Raw genomic sequence first — 13,936 nt, forward strand, 5'->3', positions numbered from 1 at the left:
GTTTTCTTTTAATCATTAATAATTTGTCCTGTATTTTAGGAAGAAAAACAGATACATTGTGAAGTATTAGATAAAGAAATGCATGCAGTGAAACTTGAGTGCAGCGTTGGTTATTTATATGTAGATCAAAAATCAAAGGTAAGCTACATATGAAGTTACGAGCTTTAAAAACACCCTAAATATGTTATGAGGATTTTCAGGGGGGGAGAAAAACCCTTGTTTTTCAGAATCTCTCCTTCATTCCCAACTAACGCCTTTTATCATGTTGGTTTCTGAATCTTTCTGCTACTTTTAAAATTAGTTGCTTAAACGTTCTCTGGAATAATTAATTAAGGGACAACATAGTTTGTATTATGCATCAACCGATTGTGCTTGGCTTCTTAGCCAAGGTGCCTGACTAATGCTATGAACAAGTGTGTTAGGTCAATAGAAAGGGAGTAGAAGACACAAAAAGCAAGTATTTTCTTAGTTCTGAATTTTGTTAGAGCAGGAAATTCTAAAGGAGTTTAATAAAATATTTTTATTAAATATGTGTGAAGACACGCTATCATTTGCTATAAAGAAAATTTTATTTGTTCTACAGCTGGATTTTAGTTTCCTCTTGGATGCAAGCTCATTTACCAGAGCAGAAGATGACCTCAACATCATCATTAATGCTACCTGGTAATGTCTAATAAAAATTGCTCAATGAAAAATATTACTAGCTTTGGAAAACGGAATAGGGAATGCTGAAAAGACTGAGCAAAGCACAATTGCAAGAAAGCACATCGGTTGCAAATCTGTAGAGAAAAGGAAATTATAAATCCCCAGATAATAGATATTTAAATAATGAGCAGGTTTCCGCCTGTGTAAAATGTTCCTTTTTTTTTTAACTGCCAGCCATGTTGTTACCATTAAAATATTTTTGTTTTAATAAGACAAAAGATCTGTTTCATATTTGTGTATAGAAATAACGCATAGTATATGATGATGCATTCGATACTCACTTTTCTCTCATTGCATTTTTATAGTCAAAATGAAGATGGGAACATGTTGCTGGATAACATGCTAACTTTAGTTGTACCTCTAAAGTACGAGATTGAGTTAAATGCTCATGGGTAAGTCACCTATTGCTATACCTGCACATCCATAGAACTGCTTTCTTGGTACTGTTCTCAATTCCCAAAGCTTTTAAGCAGAAGTGCGATGTAGCTGAAAAATCCTGGGAATGAAATGGTGCAGCTGTCCCGGGGTGTGACCCTTCCACTTCTAAGATTTTATTTCCACCACAGTGAGATGAGACCAATGGATATCTATGGTGCTTCAAACTTCTCTCTTAACAGACTAAAATTTTTTAAGAACAGGAATATTTTTTATAGAAGGAGGTATTTAATAAGAGCACAGCAGATCCTCATGTTCCTTGCTTAACATGTATGTTAACATCTGTGGTCTACGTTAAGCATATCGTGGGAGGTGTCCCTGCCCAGGGCAGGGGGGTTGGAACTAGACAATCTTTAAGGTCCCTTCCAACCCGAACCATTCTATGATTCTATATTCTGGGTTTCCTGTGGGGCATTCATGGAACATAGTTTTGGGTGAGGATTTATGACTTTTTCTGATTCATCTGCTTTTTTAAGAGGAAAGAGTACAAAGGTAGAGGACTTCTACTCAGTGTTCCTAGATTTACTTTAACGCAAACTCAGGTGTTTTCTTAGAACCAACCTTACCGGAGATAGCATGGAGCAGAAAGTTATGTTAACAATGTATAACAATTCCATTAATTTACAACTTCTAAACCATTGTAGATTTGTATCACCAGCTTCGTTTGTTTATGGAACAAATGAGAAAGATTCACCAGCTACGTGTATGAAGGAGAGCATCAACTTCACTTTCCATGTAAGAGTTTTTCTTTGTAAACCCTATTATCCTTGTTTTGAAGGTTACCGCTTATATTTCCAGTGTGTCTAACGAGTCTGCACAGTCAATAAGAGAACTTTTTTAAGGGCGTGGTGAGCAACTATTGAGCATTAGCACTGGGAAGTGGCTGTTAATCCCTCTTTGAACACTTTTTTTGGCCTGGACAATCTTCTACTGAATGGTCACAGAAAAAATACTTGGCCCAAGTAGGATTGAAAGTGGTAGAGCATTTCTGTCTTGCCACTTCCTCCGTTAAGAAACACTTTAAAAGGAATTATCTTATGGTAAGCAAAAGGAACTAGGAGCTCCTTGTAAGAGGATCTATAGGTATCAGATTTGTCTCCAATGGATTAAAAGCAGGAGTTGGACATTAATCTCTCCTAGTTCCTTTTGCATGCTCTCCCGGAAGGCAGTGTGTATGACCTCAGGGTAGTCATCGCAGATTAGCACTGCTTACTCATTGGCTTCAGAGAACTGAAGGGTTCAGTAAGCCTACGCAATCAATTAAGAAAAATGTTACAACTCCTAGCAGCATCCACTTTCATGACAGCATAACAATGCAGGTGCTACCCCATTCTGTGAAGTTTTATGTATTTATACTTTATATATATGTTTTTGTTACTTGACTAGCGACTGTGAATTAAAGCTTTAAATGTATAACATCTTCCCCACAAGGTTATCAGTGCAGGACCAAGCATGGCTCCAGATACAAACTTAGAGATAATGATACCTAATGCTTTTCCACCCAATGACTACAAATTATTCAACGCATTGGATATCAAGGTAAGCACAAGTTACGCAATATAATTTTATTAGCTATATGAATTCTATGAAAAAGAGAAGCAGAGCATAGCAGAATTAGGTACTAAGTATGTGTTCAGTTTGTTAGCTATGGTGAAGCAGTGCGAACAAGAACAGGATGATATTTCAGCCCCATGCGTTTTAGAATTCCGAAAGTAAAAATTACATTCCTTTTGAGCTTCTTGCCTTTCAGAAATCTGTATTCTGATTATTATCTGATGTTTAAATTCTAACAGTGATGATGTTATTTTTATTTCCAGACTGCAGTTGGACAGTGCTCCTATAATAAATATCCCAGAATCTGTAATGCAACAGAAAAAAATGAAAACATATTAAAGGAGGTCATCACTTTCTTTTCAAAGCCTGCTAAGAGACAAATGGTAAGGTCTGTCTTCAGGCATCAGTGGGAAATAAATGATCACATGAATGAGCCTTAAGGCAACAGTATACCTTATAGAATGAGGTCACCAAAGCAGTCTTCCAAGGATTTGTGGTGCGACCTGTGATATGTTTGATGTAGTCATAAGTGACGTTAGCGAAAGAGCTGAGATCTGAGATGAGAAAGTTAATTAATGACACCTCACTAAAGTCAGGGTGGATGAGAGTCACCTAGAACGACCTGCTGAAGGGTGATGTAACTGAATGAGTGGGCTAACAGAATGGCAGATGAAATTCAGTTACAAATCAAAAACGATGCGTGTAGGAAAAGCAGTCTTAATTTTAATTACATGAACTATGCAGATTAAATATTCATTGCCTTTTCCACATCAAAAAAGTGCCATCAAACATAACTAATAAGAGCCAGGTTAAAAAAAAACAAAGTAGTACTCATGGTGGAAATTCTTACTGAAGGATGTTATGAATGCCAAAAATAAGTGAATTCCAAGGGATACTATACAAGTTAATGGGACTGAAAGTCATTAAGAATTACAAAGTATATGGAAATAAATTTTGGCTTGCAAAGCTCTTATTAAAAATATTTGGGAGGCTGGGAGAATATCGTACGTGCCTGGCCTGTTCAAGCTCTTCCCTCTGCACCTGCTTATGGGCCCTGCTGGAGATCAGATACTTGACTCTGTAGTCCAAACCAGAATTGCTAGTCCAGTGGTACGTTTTTGAGGGTCTGTTCTCAAAGAAATCTGTGTCCTGCAACTTGCATTTGATAAAGTACAATTTTGTTTAATGCTTTCATCTTAAAAAAGAAGCCGGACATTTTAAAATATGTTATTTTAAGTGACTTTAAGTAAGCATGTGACAAGGAACACCAACCAATGACTGCAGTAGAATATCAAATCAGAAGTTAGGCACGGCTGTCTAGAACAAAGAATATAACCATCTACAGGCTTGCTTTTTTGTCTTACGCAAAGTTGAGTGAAACGGTGCTAGCTGTCAGTGTACAAGTGTAAGAATCAATCAGTTATACTGTTTATACTGGATATCATCTAGTCGTTGTCACTTATCATTCTTGATAAAAGCTAATTTGAAATAACAGTGTAAAAAAACCCAAACCCATATAACCAAATTATGACAATTGTTATTATTCAGTATAAAAATATTTGGATTTTTAAGAAAAATGATCTGTTGCCGTCTATAACAATTAGGTTGGCCTCTTGTGCTGTTCCTTTAGCACCTATGGACTGACAGTGATGGATGGCAACCTGGAGTTACACCCTGGCTTTTCAAGAACAAACATGGATTTTCTTGTTTTACTCGGTTCTTGAGTGTCTTTAATGCTAAGATGATAAAGTTGATAAACTTCAGTTTTAATCTTTCCCTCCCTTCTGCAGTACTGCATGAAAAACGATAGCCTTTGCTTACAAATACATTGCAAACTTGGAAATATGGAAAGCGGAAAAGAAGCAACCATTCAGGTGCATCTGGAGGCTACGCCTTCGCTTTTAGAAATGGTAACACAAGAATTTTTCATGCCTTGAAATGTTCCCCTCAAGTATATTTGCAGTATTCTTTGCACATAAATTCTAGGTATTAATATATTATTGCACACTGTATGATTAAACCCAAATCTTTTAGGTGTTAACCTATTTCTTGTTTTCAAGGTGAAATATGAAAAATGAAAACCACTGAAAAATATGGATTTTAGATTATCACTTTATTTTACACTGCGTATTGCTTTGCCCATTCTGTCTGGTTTATGTAGGACTGGGATTTAATTTCAACTCATAAATTGTACTTTTCTAAGAAAAGCAGCATGGATGTGGACTTAAGTAAAATCCAACTGGGCTTTATTCCAGCTTCTGGTCCTCATTTGTTTTGTGATCAGAAAAAGGCACCATTGTGCGTTTGTGGGAGATTCTGTTTCTGCGAGCAGCTGTGTTACCATTTTTGCTGGGTAGGAATTAACGTGTTGAAGTTATTTTTTTTTAAAGGAGAGGATTTTTTTATTTTTTAAATCAGGATGATGCATCATCGTTGAAGTTTGAAGTAAGAGCAACCGCCTCACCAGAAAAAAATGCAAAAGTTATTGAGCTACACAAGGACAAGCAAGTTGCATACGTAAGATTCTTTTAATGAATTTGTGATAAACGGTTAAACTAGAAAAACCAACAACAATTAACATTGTGAAATTCTATACGTATCTATAAACATGCAATGAATACAGTGTTAATTACTTAAGAATGTAATTAATTTTCCTAGTTTGTTTTAGTACCTTATAGGAAAAAAAAAACCAGTTAGCACTAAACTTATTTTCTGCTTTCCAGGTCTATTTGGAAGGAGTGCACCACCAAAAGCCAAAATACCGTGTTACTGTGATAATTATTGGCATAGGCTTAATAGTTGGTGTTACCTTGTTTTTGCTTCTTTCATTTGTATTGTGGAAGGTAGGTTTTCAGTGTTTCTCAGTTGTTCTCAAGTCAGGAATTCGCATTGTTGGTGGATTTTTGGATCTCTTAATGCAGATTAAAAGATAAATATTATTTTATTATGATCTTTCCTTTCTAAAGAAACATAATTCTTCCTGTAACGTGGGAGGGTTTTTTTTTCAAAATACTTCTCAGTTTTCCTTCACTTTTCTTCTGCATATTCTGCATCATCTGTTATTCAACAGCACAAACCCCGAGTTTTATATGGCATCTCATGTTTGCAAATGATTTATATAATTTAATGACATCAAATGGATCATTGTTGTGGGATAGTGCTCCTTTTTTACTGTCGCTTGACACATGATGACTAATAGCCTATAGCTACAGTTTCATGCCAGAATTAAACGTTTAAGATTTTAAACTGCAACATAAATGCTAAAAAAATCCAGTGCATAAGTAGAAAAGAAAACTGAAGGATGTAGCTTCTCTGGCAAGCGATGAAGAGGTTGTTAACTTCTTTGCCTACACGCAGACTTTCTCCATCCCTCGTTTTTCCCAGGGAGGTGTATGAAACAAATTTAACAGAAAGGTTTTAATACCATTTCACATTTTAAAAAAAATACTGGATTCTGTGGAGTGTTAGAGTTCACGAGCCCACACGTCCTTACTCCTTGCAGGAGAGCACTAGCCTCCCAAAAAGTAAAAGAAAAAGAAAACCCACTTTTTTGATGGTTGAGTAACGCTTGATTCCTTGGTATGACAAAGCAACGGCAAATGCCATCATTCATAAACACCGTATATATGCATTTTATTTTAGTTTATCTTCTATGGTTTTGATCTGATAACAAAGATTTGCTGACAACAGATTCCAAAATTATGTATTTCAGATTGGCTTTTTCAAAAGGCAATACAAACCAGTCCCTCAAGACAAGGACAGAAGAGACAGCTGGAGTTTTACAACTGGGAACAAAGATGAGTAAGACGGGAAATAAACATTTGATTTTAAAATGAAGACTTTAAGATTCAGGTTAATTCACAGGAGAGACATCAGTAACAAGAAAACTGGTCTTGAACTCACTCGCTCTTACAAAATACACTTTATTTTGTTGAACTGTATGGAGGACTACACCTTAGAGTACTGTTGCTTTTCTAATATGAAAATGGTAAAACAGTTTGGTTTGAAGTCTCACAGTAACATTTGAAATGCCACATATATATATCTGGTTTCAAACAGACAGAAGAACACTAAAGATAAAGAGAAGAAGAATTACTTACCAGAAAGAAGAATTTCTAGAAAGTAACAACGTTTGGCCAATTCTGGAAAGTAAGATGTCAACCACATTAGCATGAGTTATTCTATTAATTCTCAAGTTTCAATAATCTTTTGATTAGACATTGAAGAAGAAATCCTCCCTCATCTTGCTGTGGCAGTTTTACAAGGGTAAATTAGCTTAAATTAATAGAAGGACCATAAGTAGAGTGCACGGATGTAGAAAACAGCTATCAGAAGCTCTCTTGGGCTTCTGAAGGACCTCGTAAGCTTTGGCTTCACAGGCACAGCCACAAGACTGCAGAGACTTAGACACCCAGGCAAGCCCGAACCAGCAAGGTCAAAGGTGGATTCAGAGCAGGGAGTTCTGTGGGGTAGCCTGGAGACGCAGCACAGAATCTTCTCTCAGCTGTAGGAAGAGTAATGTATTGGAAATCATTATTTGTAGCCATCTTTTACATGGTACTTGCAAGCATGACCGAATTAGTTGTTTCATCATTTCCTCAGATATTGCTGCCATGATGCTTTGGACTTCTCCAATGAAATAATTCTGGGGGGGGAGGTTTTAAGCAAGTATTTATTTTTATTTATTTGAAGATTTTTCTATAGTACTTAGCATAATAGTATTTGGTACTGGCATTCTTCCAGGACCTGAAAAAATAAAAAAGACTTCGCATGATGACAAAACAGAGAAACACATACCCAAAAGACTCCAAATGCCAACCTTACTGGGCCAAATTTTATATTTAGATGTGCCACCCTTTACCTGAAAGAAGTCCTTTGGAGAGCTAGCTTGGGTTCTTGTGAAGTTTTCCGATAAATACCATCCAAACAGGCATCCTCAGAAGCCACTCAGCAGAAAGGCAAATGCCTGAATAGAAACATGGTTCAAACCACTGCTCTGCTACTACAGGAAGTTTCTTCAGCTAGATGTAAGTTTGCACTGCCACCTAGCTTTGGGGAAATAGTACAATCCAGGGGAAAAAAAACCAACAACGCATTACTTTGCTCCCCAGTACAGCTAACTGGAGAATGTACAACTTCTTCAATAACTGAGCTTATTGCACCAGCAGTACGCAACGTGGCCTTTCTTGCCCTGCCCTTGACGTCCTTCTGAACTGCGAGGAGAAATGAATGTAGCTTGTACACACACTTTGAAGCCGCACCACCATTCGGGAGTTAGCCTGAGACTCGAAAGCAATGCAGAGTGCCTTCACCAAGCACTTCTGCTAATAGAGCGTTTGGTGCCGTAAAAGCCACATTGTCCACAGAGCCTAAAGGTATCAGGGACCATTTTGTAATTTCCTTTCTTGATGCCAAAGATGTGAATCGCTCAAAAGTAAATTTTCTCTCTCAAATCTTCTGCAGTGTAAAGACAAATGAATGTGCATATATTTTTAAAAAAAATCAAAATAAAGTATGTGAAGAATGAAATATTTTCTTGCAAGTCTATGAAAATGTACACAAAATGCTTATCTTCCAAAGGGCTTCAGTGAATTTTTGCACTTTAACCAAAATATCTTTGAAGAAGAATGAGTTTGATATTACAGCATCTTGTGAAAAATATACCTCAAATACCGGAAGGAGCATTAACATTCTTTTTAGTACAAACAATGCAAAGAAGTGAAAAACTAAAGCATTTTATTTATCTTTGAAGTAGTTTACATAAGTCAGTACATGTGATAATGTTGCCTTGGAAATTGTATAATTCCTATTCAGATTTTATTATTAACATGTAAATGTTGGCTGCCTCCTCTTAGGATAGGAAGCAAAACTCAATTAGCTTTTATAAGCCAGGTTGACAAAAAATGAATGTATACTGTCCTGATGAGGGCAAGGTTCTAAAGTATCGCTCAATTGCATTTTATTAAAAAGAACCCCAACAAGTGAAGCACATGAATGCTGTTTCTTCTGCGAGTTCAATTATTTTGTTAATTTTCAGTTATGTAATAAAAACAGTTAAATCTACGAAAAGTAGCTGGAGTCTCCTTCTTAGACAACTTTAGGAAGGTTAGTTTGAATTGTCTTAACGTTCTAGAAGTCCTTGATGTGAATAGCATCAATTATAGTAGTTTAACTGGAGACTACTCACTGTGACTCAGACCACGGCTGTGAACTGACGTGAGAGATTCCAACCGGACACGAGGAAAAATATTTTCCTCATGAGGATAGCCAGGCGGCGGCACAGGGGTGCAGAGAGGCTGTGTTGTCTCCACCCTTGGAGGTTTCAAGGCTGGTCTGGGTGAAGCCCTGAGCAACCAGATCTCATCTCGCAGCTGGACCCCCTGTCAGCGGGAGGTCGGGGCAGAGCCCTGCTGCGGCCCCCACCAGCCCAAAGGATGCCCTGACTCTGCTCCTGCTCTGCAGCTGCCAACTCCGCTGCAAAGAGCAGAACTAGCTGTAAGATGCCTATAATAATTATGAATTTGGCCTTTACTACTGGCTGGGTTTGTCCGCAGAAATTGCATGAGATTTCCAACAAGTAACAGCGTGTTCTTAGAAGACAAATAATAAATCTGCAGTGCTTTAGGTGCAGTACTACTTGGTTTTGTGTATTTATCACAGGGAAGAATTCTTCACAAATAGTAATTAAATAAAGTACAGTAGCTATAGATCCTATGTAAAGCCTTAGGCCCTTGATTTAGAAGATCTTAAAGGGCTGAATTTTACATTAAACGTGACTGCTTACTGAAGAAAGAACTTAAAGCAACTCATTCTCACCCTGAGACAATTTCATTCCATTATTTGTCAGCCGCCTTCTGAACGATTCATAGACAAGTCACCAGGAAAACGTTCATTATCCCCGTGGTCTTGCAGACGGGTGAACTTGTTGATCTGCTACTGTTCATCATCTCAGAGAAAGCCAGTTCCCAGGAAGAACAGAGTCTTAATTTGCTGCCATCTCAAATAATTGTATTAAATAAGTTACAAAAAAAACAGATATTCATAAAAATTACGTTTATGCCCTATAAGGAAGTTATAAAAATTTAGGTAAACTCTTTAAGTTATTTATCATAACTTTATTCTCAGCAATAACAAAAACTATGCTGAGTATCATTTCAGTTCTAGGATAGACAAAATATTTTAAAATATTTATTTTGTACAAAGAGTAGTCTTTAAAGTACATTTCAACGAAGAAAAGCCGTATAAGACATCAGCATATTCTATTGCTGTTTGACTAGAAATTATTTGAAAGCAAATACATTAAGGCAAAATTAAAAATGATAACTAGAAATGGAAGTACTTGATTAAAAAAATAAATAAATTCTATTTTGCCACCATTCTTCAGTATGAGGTGGTACCATACCTGCACTCACCGGCTCTATTTGAACTGAGCTACCTGACAACACGGATAGCAGCAGCAGACTTAAAAGTATCTCATACTATATTTATTGCAAAAGCTAGAATAATTTTAAAGAAAAAAAAATATTTTCTTCTATTCTGATGGACACTTGTCAAAGCCCAAATTTATAAGAAACCAATATAATCAGTTTTCATTTTTTCTTGTTAAGCCTGTTTCTTTACAATTAAATACAACCTGATAAAAATATATATAACTACTTGATAAAAATTTAAATCCAGAAATATTACGAACATCCCAGTTAAGCTTCTCCTACAAAATGAATTCAGTGAGTGAAAGCCTGGGACCTTGGAAGGCTGTGCAGAGAGGTGAGAAAAGGATTCTTTAACACTGAACTTGCAGCGTGTCCCTTCTATATGCAATTGCACGTTGCTTGGGAACTCTCCAGGTCATCAGTGTCCACTCCGTAGAGATTAATAAGTTGAGGATGGACCCTGTGAAATGAGGAAGTCAAACTTTATCTTCATTAACTCTTGCAATTGGCGCACCACCTCTGGGGGTTGGGGGGAAGAACAAATACGTACGAACTACTACATGGAATAAAACCAGGTGAATTACATTTTGACAATTCATCTAAGGTCATCATTCAAGGCCAGGTTGGATGAGGCTTTGAGCAGCCTGGTCTAGTGGGAGGTGTCCCTGCCCAGGGCGGGGGGGTGGGATTAGATGATCTCTGAGGTCTCTTCCAACCCGAACCATTCTATGATTCTATACTCTTTAGAACTATATATTATATATTCTATAATATGATCTGCCTTTTATTTTACATACCAGAGCATTACTCTGAGCTCTGTGCCTTCGGCTAATCCTGTGTGCATTGCAGCAGCACGAGCCACCGCCCATTTGATTCCACTGATCATCCTCCGGTTGCCCTGTGCCGTCCCAGTCTCTTTCTTAGCTCCCACACACGGAGACTATTCTCAAGCAGCAGTTTCCCACAATTGAACAGCTACATGTTTTTATTAACCTTACACACACTGCTTTCCAAGCAGGAATCCTTATCCCAAAAGGAGCTCCTCCCAGGAGTCACGGACCTTTATATACATCTGTTCTGCTCTAAGAAACAGGAGGGTAAAGTAACCGGCAGAAAGCAGAGAGGAAGTAGAGCTGGAGGCTGATGAAGCCCCAGAAAGGAAAGGCCACGTGGGTCCTAACGGACCTTTCCCAAGATGGGCAGAAAGCAACAGGGCAGAGGCCCAAGCAATGGCCAAAGGGCCAGACTGTGCAGTGCACAACAGAACTATTCTCATAGCACTTACAACACCCCGTTTTGGTGTCATCTCTGTTATATACAGGTGTAATACGTTTAAGACTGTGGCACTAATCTGTTACAGGTATACAGTCCATAAACACAACGCTTAGCCTTACCGAATGTGAACTTCTGATGCTTCTTTCATTAAGTCTCCATCTATATTCCAAGGGTAATTTCCTTCTGCAGAAGCAGGATTCAAATGCGTATTTTCTTTGGCATCAAGCCCATTTTTAGGCCTTGGTTGTACTTTTACTTCTTGAACCGTGTAGGTCTCAACAAAGGGAAAATTGAACTAAACCAAACACAGATATATATTAAATGAAGATGAAAGATATTGGGGGTAGCTTAGCAACAAACTGTATTACTTGAAATTAAAAAGCTTGCCTTTTATTTTTTTTTTTTACTTAAGTAAATGGGAACACTTAACCCAAGCTTTGACCACATGAGGCATTATACATTCCGTTTAGCATTTATAGATTAACATGCTATTTTTATCCTAAATAGCGCCTCAGAAAAAATGGTAGCGCTCCATTTGCATTCCCATATTGGACTTGCTGGATCTCCAGGTGGGGTGGTATATTTTGCACATGCCAAAAATGGCACACGCTTTCAGGATATGTGAAAGTCCAAGCAGATTTTTTTCCTGTGCTCTGTTCATTATTAGCAGTAATCCTGCCCTAAACAAGGCTAGTTAGAATTCTAGTAGATGGCCCCTTTACGTTTAAAGGAGGGTCCACATCTCCTTGTCTAACTACAAATGCAGAGAGAGAAGCAAAGCCTTCCTCCAAAAGCGTAACTGGAAAGCATAAACAATTTCCTAAGTGCAGCTGTTAGTGCTGTCACATGGAATCGTGGCAAAAATTGTGACCTCTCCCCCAGTCTCCCCGACCGTTGATGAATTCAAACCTAAACCTCCTTGTAAAAGTGATTTCCCATAATCCTGAAACATTTGAATGAGCAGCCGGGTGCTCAGGCTGCGCGTTGGGTATTTAGGACAGCAATAAGGGCGCTGCCTTTGGATGCTTCATTTTTCTCTTCAAAGACAGAATAATGACCACAATTTTGACGTGCTATTCTGCAAGCATTCGTAATTAGATGGAATGCACACCTGCTAAAAATCAACGGTCATAATCCACTGCTACCAGTGTAGCGTGCCACGATCTGATGAAGTTACGGACTTTACCTATTTCTGACAGAAGTGCGTGATGCCCCCTCAGCCTGCATCCTGCATCTCACTACTACACAAAATCTAAACACAGCGTGCATTTCCTTTATTGTGGTGAGAGGGCTTTACACCCATAAAACTATGGTACAACACAAATACAATTTAAACCACAACAGATGGGCTGAAATAGGCTAATCGGTATTAGTCTAGTGATTTAAAAAAAAAAAAAAAAAATCAGATAAAAAGGGGGCTAATGTATTCTGACAGGAAGCTAAGTCTCCTTATGAGGAGGCAAACGTTAACTCTTGCAGCCTATCTTTTCATAATCACCAGAAAGAAATTAACAGTACCTGATTTTTTACGCTGGCATATCTTTTCAGATGTTTTATAAACTCTGTTCGAGAAGTATTTTGTACAAGAATAAGAGCCATGCTTCCATTATTTAACCTGAAAAGCAGACCAATTTAGTTCCCAAAAGAAAATTCATTAATTTGGAAGTTTAACAGGCTATTCAATAGTCTAGGATTTTTTTAAAAAAGCTATCAAGAGTAAATTAATAGAATAGTCTCAATGGTTTTTTTACATTTTTTTGCCAACCCCCCCCATAGAGCAATATAAACTATGCAATTGAGGCTATTTAGCATCAATATAATATACACTGTAACAATAAAATCATACTCCCTTACCAATATCCTTAATTATTGAACCAATCCAAATTATTGAACGCAATACATATAATTTCTAAAATCCTGGTTTTCTATTTAAGTGATGGTTTTTAAACACTGGGCATCACCAATTTGTCTTTTTGCTTTTCTCTCCAGCAAGGTACGATTACCATAAACGCTGTGAGGCGGAGCTTTACCAAGACACCGTTGGCATGATGCAGGCGAGCACGTCCCCACCACACAGCCCAGTGCAGGTGGGTTCACTCGCCTCCTCCATTAACACTCACGCTGCCCTAACAAAGATCCCCATCTTCAACTATGCCACTATTCAAACTCTCTACGCCGCTCTCGGTACAGTTCTACTTACGCGTTTCACCACGCACATAAAAGTTAAAAGCTAAGGGAAATTTTGCACAAGATAAAATAGTCATATCCTGGAGATTAATCAAGAAGAGACCCTACAGCGCAGATACGCAATGGGTATCCAGTCGCCATTGATATTTTAGCATCAATATTTGGGTTAGACAATGAGCTAGTATCAATTCACACATTCCTTAATGCAACTGTCCCTTGTCGCAGCAGCAAACAACACAAATCTCAGCGCACTCATGCCTAAATCCTGTTTAAGCTGTAGAGACAAATCGATGTTCACCAAGAGGAGCGGATGGACACGACAATCACTGCTGAAATTGGAGTCTATATAG

General features: G+C 37.8%; 2 protein-coding genes across 6 annotated transcripts in view; one reads left to right on the plus strand and one right to left on the minus strand.

The window, feature by feature from the left end:
* Positions 1–7,000, plus strand: part of ITGA4 (integrin subunit alpha 4) — a 38,317-nt gene extending 31,317 nt beyond the window's left edge. For 2 of the 3 annotated variants that reach the window (XM_063340266.1, XM_063340267.1), the window contains 10 exons: positions 40–138; positions 584–663; positions 1,011–1,097; positions 1,785–1,875; positions 2,572–2,679; positions 2,958–3,077; positions 4,485–4,604; positions 5,113–5,211; positions 5,418–5,537; positions 6,407–7,000. In XM_063340266.1, the coding sequence (XP_063196336.1) occupies positions 40–138; positions 584–663; positions 1,011–1,097; positions 1,785–1,875; positions 2,572–2,679; positions 2,958–3,077; positions 4,485–4,604; positions 5,113–5,211; positions 5,418–5,537; positions 6,407–6,499 (1,017 nt within the window). In that variant the 3' untranslated portion in view covers positions 6,500–7,000. Of the gene's footprint in view, positions 1–39; positions 139–583; positions 664–1,010; positions 1,098–1,784; positions 1,876–2,571; positions 2,680–2,957; positions 3,083–4,484; positions 4,605–5,112; positions 5,212–5,417; positions 5,538–6,406 lie in introns of those variants that run through there. The other variant, XR_010071866.1, reaches the window with a different exon arrangement.
* Positions 7,001–10,450: 3,450 nt separating this feature from the next.
* CERKL (ceramide kinase like) overlaps positions 10,451–13,936 on the minus strand; it is a 57,850-nt gene continuing 54,364 nt past the window's right edge. For all 3 annotated transcript variants that reach the window (XM_063340268.1, XM_063340269.1, XM_063340270.1), the window contains 3 exons: positions 12,918–13,014; positions 11,519–11,694; positions 10,451–10,584 (listed from right to left, as the gene is read on the minus strand). In XM_063340268.1, the coding sequence (XP_063196338.1) occupies positions 10,503–10,584; positions 11,519–11,694; positions 12,918–13,014 (355 nt within the window). In that variant the 3' untranslated portion in view covers positions 10,451–10,502. The remainder of the gene's footprint in view (positions 10,585–11,518; positions 11,695–12,917; positions 13,015–13,936) is intronic.

The sequence above is a fragment of the Chroicocephalus ridibundus genome, chromosome 7 (assembly GCF_963924245.1).
Source record: "Chroicocephalus ridibundus chromosome 7, bChrRid1.1, whole genome shotgun sequence".
Classification (NCBI taxonomy): Eukaryota; Metazoa; Chordata; class Aves; order Charadriiformes; family Laridae; genus Chroicocephalus; species Chroicocephalus ridibundus.